The sequence below is a fragment of the Trichechus manatus genome, unplaced genomic scaffold (genome assembly GCF_000243295.1).
Source record: "Trichechus manatus latirostris isolate Lorelei unplaced genomic scaffold, TriManLat1.0 scaffold00052, whole genome shotgun sequence".
NCBI lineage: Eukaryota > Metazoa > Chordata > Mammalia > Sirenia > Trichechidae > Trichechus > Trichechus manatus.
The window spans coordinates 10,058,376-10,065,677 of record NW_004443988.1 but is presented as its reverse complement, the minus strand read 5'-3'; the positions used below and the strand labels follow the sequence as shown (position 1 = coordinate 10,065,677).

General features: G+C 48.0%; 1 protein-coding gene across 1 annotated transcript in view; it reads left to right on the top strand.

The window, feature by feature from the left end:
- Positions 1-7,302, top strand: part of ALK (ALK receptor tyrosine kinase) — a 1,033,821-nt gene that overhangs the window by 972,804 nt on the left and 53,715 nt on the right. Inside the window, exon 12 of the mRNA XM_004377648.3 lies at positions 2,195-2,357. Coding sequence (XP_004377705.1) covers positions 2,195-2,357 — 163 coding nt within the window. The remainder of the gene's footprint in view (positions 1-2,194; positions 2,358-7,302) is intronic.

Here is a 7,302-nt window from a genome sequence, read left to right as displayed (position 1 = left end):
AACTTTCTTTGTGGTTACCATGAATTTTACCCTTATATTTCTAAGTTTGAAGCAGTCTACCATTACTTGGTATCGCCTTGCCTTCCTCTCCATTACAAGTCACATTTTTAAAGTCTTGGAGTTCACAATGATCTTTCATACTCATTGCCTCCTTAATCCTCATGCCAACCCAGCCCCTTTCATAGACAAAGAACTTGATCAAGGTCCCATAGTGAATAATTGATGAGGCTGCCCCCAAAACCCAGGTGTTCTTGCAGATTTCAAAGCCTCCGTCCTTTCAACCTCACCCCTCTGGCACAAGCCACACATATGATTTGGGCATGGGAGAGGGTAAAATGACAACTGGCCAAAGAACTCTGCTAACATTCTTTCAGTAAAGATTCAGCCCTTTTAATTAACAGATTGACCCCTTATAATACAAATAGATCAGAAAATTAACATTCAGCCATACACACTGGCAAATCATAGATGGCGCTGAAGTTCATCAACCTTGAAATGACCGTCAGAAACCAAGTAGAAATCAAAGTCTTCATTTCAAAAAACTAAAGCCCAGAAAAATATTGAGTGCTCAGTGTTGACTAAGCATATGTGTTGGAACCCCAGCTAGAATCTTGTTCTCCTTGGCCAAGGAGATCCCACTGCAAAATATCCCTCTGCAGCTGGCCCAGTCTTCAGATTATCCAGCCTGCCCATCATAATCTCGATTTAGTTGTTTATAATTATCAAGCCAAATTAACCTTTTCATTTTGTATCATTATATTAGTCAAAAGTCTTCAAAAAAAAATTTCATTTTAACATTTTAGTGAACAAAGTTATGTGTACTCAGGTTAATTTTCCCATAATTTTCCAGATAGAATTTGACACTTAATCCCTCTTTAAAGAGAAATAATTTCCGCAATCTTATAATGAGATTTTTGTATTTTAAGTAAAAATAATTTATCAAGAAATCCTTTTTTAAAAAGATTTCATAGATTGTGGAAATGTTAGAATTCTGTCCAACATGAGGTTGGACAGCTCTCCAAGAACTGGCCTGATGCAAACAAAGTTTGAAAGGGAAAGGCTGGAGGTGGGGGAGGGGGAAGGGGTGGGATTTGTGTCAAGTATTCAACATAAGGCCACATAAGGATAATAGGTCCTTGGGATGAGGACAGAGGGCACCAGGAAGTGAATGAGGGGCTCAGAAAAGAAGCGGTGTGCCCCAAAGACAAATTTGACATGTTTCTCCATTTTTGATACCCTTTGTTGCATAGGGCTAGAAAGCTGCTTTCATGGTGTTTGCAAACACAACTTTGTTGTAGATAGGAGGCTGGGCCCTATTTGGACTTGTTAGGAAATATCTGACAGACAAAACCTCCAGCCAGTGAGTGCAAGGCTTCCTGCTCCCCGACACTGTCTTGGGTCCCTGGGCCAATGGTGAGGTCATGGAACTGATAATGCATCCAGTTCACTCTTTCAATATTCTCCAAGATAAGAGAATCGTATATGCAGATGCCAAACCTTTGGAAGCAGGTTAGATAGCACACATTGAGCACCTGCTATTTGCCCAGCATAGAGCTGGCCCCATTGAAAGACCTGCTGTCCCAGCTGAAAGGGGTCTTCTCTTTCCCCTTGGAACTCTAACAATGCAGTGTTTTCTGGACCCCTCCAACGGCTTTTTCTTCTTGTTCCTAACTAGCCTGTATCATGGTTGGTTGTATCCCTTTTGAGCTCCCTTAATAGGCCATAAAAGTCCCTAGGTGGTGCATATGGTTTGCATTCGACTACTAACATAAAGGTTGGCAGTTCAAACCCACCCAGCAGTGCCACAGAAGAAAGGCCTGGCAATCTGCTTCCATAGAGATTACAGCCAAGAAAACCCCATGGAGCTCAGTTCACCTATGGGGTCACCATGACTTGGAATCAACTCTTTGGCAATGGGTTTGGTTTGGTTTTTGGTTAGTAGGCTGAAAGCTGCTTAAGGCCAAGGCTCAAGTCAGCTCCATCTTTGTAACTCCATCCTGGTATCTGACAAGGGTCTGGCACATAGGTCTTCAACAGAATTTTCCAGTTTGAATGACTGATCAGTGTTTCCTACCCTAGTCTTGGTGCCATCTGGGAAGGTGGGATTAGAGGCATGGATTAGCCATCCCAGGGAGGCCCGTGGAGGAGCGAGGGCCAGACCAAGTGAGTGACTCCCTCTCCTCTTGTGCCACAGTTCACTGGCTATTCACCACATGCGGGGCCAGCGGGCCCCACGGCCCCACGCAGGCCCAGTGCAACAACGCCTACCGGAACTCCAACCTGAGCGTGACGGTGGGGAGTGAGGGCCCTCTGAAGGGCATCCAGATCTGGAAGGTACCAGCCACCGACACCTACAGGTGCGTATGGGAGATGGGGAGGCCGGGAGCTGGGGGTAGGCAGCCCTGCCTTCCTGAAGAAGACTGGAGCCCTTCCTCTGGCACATGCCCACCAGGGCACCCAGACACGCCAAGGCTCAGAGGCCACAGACTGTGCTCCCAGAGCGGGGTGGAAGGGCTGGAGATGGGGAGAATGGAAGAGCCAGAATGTGGGAACGAAGGAAGATGTGCCCTTGTCCTCAAGGAGCCCACAGGCTGTTTGGGGAGATGATATGCATGAGTTACCTTCAGAACACTCTTTATTTTTATCGTTAATAATTATAATTAAGGTGGACTGTTCTTTGAATGTTACTTGGTGCTGTTCAAATGGGGCAAGGGGTGTGAAAATATTTGTGAGCAAAAATACGATGCATCTGCAAGATGACGTTCTTACCCTTAAATCTCCTTTCTGTGCCCTCCCTGGGAAGTAAAGCAAACTATTCACATGCTTTTATCCCCCCCTTAGCCCAGCCCAGCCCGCCAATAATGCACACATAGAGAAAGGTAAGGCTGGAGGAAGGCCGGCTCCACTGTGCCACTTTGAGGCCATGACACTAAGCAAAACTAATGTCAAGGCTCAGAGCAGTGGTCCTCCAACTTGAGCTTGCACCAGAATCACCTGCAGGGCTGGTTAAAACACAGATAGATGGGTCCAGCTTCCAGGTGATGCAGCTGCTGCTGGTCCAGGGATGCACTTTGAGAATCCTTGCATTAGAGCAAACCCCTGACTTAGATAAGCCTGGGTAGGCCTCTCACATGCTCTATGATGTCAGCAAAGCAAGCGTTGCAATCTCCATTTTACAAACAAGGAAACTGATGCTCAGAAAGGTCAGGAGATCCCCCACAGTAACACAGTCTAGCAATAGCCTCCAACTCCACGAGGCCAGGGCTGTTTAAACAGAAAGCATCATAATCACTTGTTGTTTGAGAAGCTGAACACAGTGTGCTCCCTCCCCTCCTGTAGCCCCCACCCCAAGCCCGTCCGCAGCCCCCTGGGAAGAAAACAGCCTCTCAAGCTGCCCTGTGTTCTCTCCACTTTACCATTTCCTGTGTCAACCCCACCCCCAGGGCCTCAGGGTAAATGCATTAGCCAGGGACTCCTGAGTGCTTTTTAAATGGCATTATGAGCAGGAATGTGGTAACGAGGTTTGCCTGCAATCAGATTAGCTGCTCCAAACCCACCCACCGCCCGCCCCCAGTAAATGGCCCGAGAACATCCCCCACCCCGTAACCTGACATACGGGACAGGGCAGACCTCTCCCTCCTGCCAAGCCGAATGGGTCCTCCGCTATTCCAGGAGCAGGGAGGGAAGGACTCCTGGAGAGAAAACTCCCCGCAAGTAAAAACAGTTGCAATCGAGTCAGGAGATCCTATGTGTGTCAGAGGAGAGCCCTTCTCCATAGGGTTTTCAAGGCTGCGACCTTTCATGAAGCAGATCAGCAGGCCTTTCTTCCAAGGTGCCACTGGGTGGGTACAAACCACCAGCCTTTCGGTTAGTAGTCAAATGCTTAACAATTTAAGGACGACTCCTAGAGAAAAGGGGAAGAATATTTGCTGGGGGTTCGCCAGAAATTTCACCTCTTTCAGCAATGAGGTGAGCGTCATTATTATTGACATTCTCGTTTTTTCCATAGGAGGAAACTAGAGTCAGAGAAACTCAGCAACAGACCTAAGGCCACACAATCAGTGGCACAGCTGAGATGTGAGCCCAGTGCCCTCTGACTCAAAGTCTATGTTCTTTCCACTAAAACCCACACCTGCATTCTGGGAGGTGTGCCAAGAGGCAACGGAGGGGCAGGAAAGGACAGTGGGCAGGAAGCGTCCACCACCAGGAAGCATCTCGTGAGGAGGAGCCTGGAAAGACAGATCCAACCACCTGAAGGGATATGGCCCAGAGCAGTCCCTCAGTTCAGATCTCCACATACAAAGAGCAATTTGAAGAATGCAGAGAGCTGTGAGGCAGACAGGGACTCCTATGGTCAACCTGCAACAGGGCCCTTTGTCCAATCCCCACCTAGTCAACTCCAAAGCCAGACCAGCCAGAGCTCCTTGCTGCCAGAGGTGCACAAATGCTCAGGAGACACCAACCAGTAAGGGGACTCTCTCAGATGATGTAGATCAGGCCCATTCCAGGGGGGTGAGCTTGGACAAATGACTTAATCTCTTGGGACTCTGTTTCCCCTTCTGTAAAGCCTCCCCAGCTTGTCGTGAAAATTACGTACACGTGCCTGGCATAGTGGGTGCCCGATGCACGCGGGTTCCCACCCTGCCTTAGGCAGAGAGATCAGTGGGAAGAGGATAATCAGGTATCAAGTACCAGCTAGACAGTGTTTCCAGGAACAGACTGATCCCACAGACAGTAATTACTGACTTTTCTAGTTCCAAGGACATTTTTCTGACTTTCTCAGATGCACCCCATGTGTAGAAAGATTTTGCCTGCCAGAGGAACTGCACTTATTGAGTAATAGTTAATTCATTTTCCCATTGTATTATTGATCACAGATGTGTTTATGTCTAGTCAGGTTTCTGATTAGCATGAATTGTCACAGTATTGCCACTCTGTGTTGATATAATCCCAGCCCAAATCAGAGATTGTTTCCATTAAACTCTGAAATATTGAGACTAGCTTGTTACCTCCCAAATTACCTGGTGAACTCCTGTGGAAATATAGACAAGGAGCTATTTTCTGCTGAAGCAGGCACTTCAAGATGTCCAAATTGGCAAAGGGGACATTTTTGACCTAGGGGGACTTTTTCAAACTGGCCTGAGATAGCACCGTATTGAAATGGAAGAATCAAAACCGCAAAACTCTGAGTTTGGGTATCTGTTGTTGTTTAATTTTTGTTTTTTAACCAGATAAAGGCTATAACAGATATTCCTGACTCCCACCTGATCTTTGACCCTGGACGAGACTTGGGGCTTGAATGACAGTGTGTTTTGGTCACATTACTTAGTAAGCAAAGAAGCAGTTTAATGATTTGCTTTTCAGACCACATCAAAATGTCTCCAAGTCAAAATACCCATGTTAAAAAATCTGGTGCCCTTTTTCTGGAAGACCTTTCTGCCATATTAATTATTATGTAATAAGTGCAGTTCATCATGTGAGCAAGCATGGGACACACCAGAGTGCTTGAAAAAAAGATACCTGATACCTGAAAGGTTAGGAGCAGCGGCTTTCTGGGGCCCATCTATTCCCAAAAGTGGGTGGGTGCTCAGCTAGTGCTGCCTGGCTGCTACTGCTGCCTGGTAATATTATTGCTCAGGTGACTTCTCCACCTACAGATCAAGAGATGAAGGAATGGGGCTACCAAGTACCTCTATATGCCAGTGGGGAGCCATCATTGCCTGGGGCTTTTTCAGGGATGTCTACAGTTGAACCGCCCCCCGCCATAAGGCTCAGGTTCAACACCTAAATGCCCACTCTTCCGCCGCCTGCCTTCCTTGCCCTGGCCTTCCCCTGCCCCTGTAATGCCCATTTCCTCTGTCTAAATAGTAAGAGGTGACGTGGCCACTCCCTCCCAGCACCTATGTCCTGGTGTCCAGACTTCTCTCCTGATTTTCAAATCCCAGTGATTGTGCCTGACACCAAGATTACAAAGGTGAATATGCCTGAGTCTCTGCCAAGAGGAGCTGCAGCACTTCAGGGTGATGTAGAAATGACTACCGGAGGTTTACGCTCAGTGTTGCACCCAGAGGCCAGGGGAGAGGTGTTTCCCTCCACTAGAGTCATTCAAGAATGCTTTCCACAAGGAGACAGACACCTGAGTTAAGTCTTAAGGGTGGTAAGAGTTGTCTAAGCAAAGAACGGTGGAGATGGAATTGCTTGAATTGTAAGCACGCAATGGTGCTGCTGGAGAGGAGCATCTGGGACAAGGCTCAGGCCTGCAGGAAGGAGGCTGGAGAGGGCTGGACCCTGATCGAGGGGCTGGAACCTCCCCTCTCAAATGCCATTAGTGCCCTCTGGTGGCTGTAAGTATGGTACTGAGGGAAACAAGCCGGGAGGCCGGGAGAGCAGAAGGAAGAAGGCTGCCGTCATCCAGGAGATAGTCAGAAAGGGGAACCACAGCAGAGGAAAGACAGCTTTTGAGGGGGACACAAAACGAAGAAGTGTTTAAGAATTGATTGAATGTGGGGATAGGGGAGGAGGCAGTACTCATCCATGCTTCTGGGGCTTGGGGGCAGAAGAAGTGAGAACAATGAATGACATCTAGTATCTCCAGGAGTTTGATTGAGAAGGAAAGGCAAAGATTAAGGTAATAGACTGTGGGCAGTGGTGGTTAGTGGTAGAATTCTTACCTTCCATGTGGGAGACCCCTGTTCAATTCCCAGCCAATGAACCTCATGTGCAGCCACCACCCGTCTGTCAGTGGAGGATTTCAGGTTGCTATAATGCTGAACTGGTTTCAGTGGAGCTTCCAGACTAAGATGGACTAGGAAGAAAGGCCTGGCAATCTATTTCTGAAAGTGAGCTAGTGAAAACCCTATGGATCACAATGGTCCAGTCCACAACCAATCACAAGTCAGGGGCCAACTCGACAGCAGCTGACATCAACAGGAAGCACCTGAATAAGGAAGATTTCTTCGTTGTGGCTCTGAGTGATGACAATGTCTAGAATTGCCCATGGGGGTGGGTGGCTGAGTGGACTGGAGGGTGGGAGGCCACTGGAGCACGATGAAAAGAATAGGAACCGTGGGGGACTCGCAGGGGTGGGTGACCTGGCCAGATCCTCAGCCTCATCATAACATGGAAACAGACAATGACAGAACTGGGCCCAGAGCACTGCTGAGGGGATTTGATGAGATTCTGTGTATAACAGACCCACCCAGAGGCAGCCAGTACTCAGCAGATGCAGGCCTGCCAGCCTCTCACCCTTCCTTCCTAACTTCTCCCCTTCCTCACCCTCTCTCTCCCTCCAGCATATCTTCC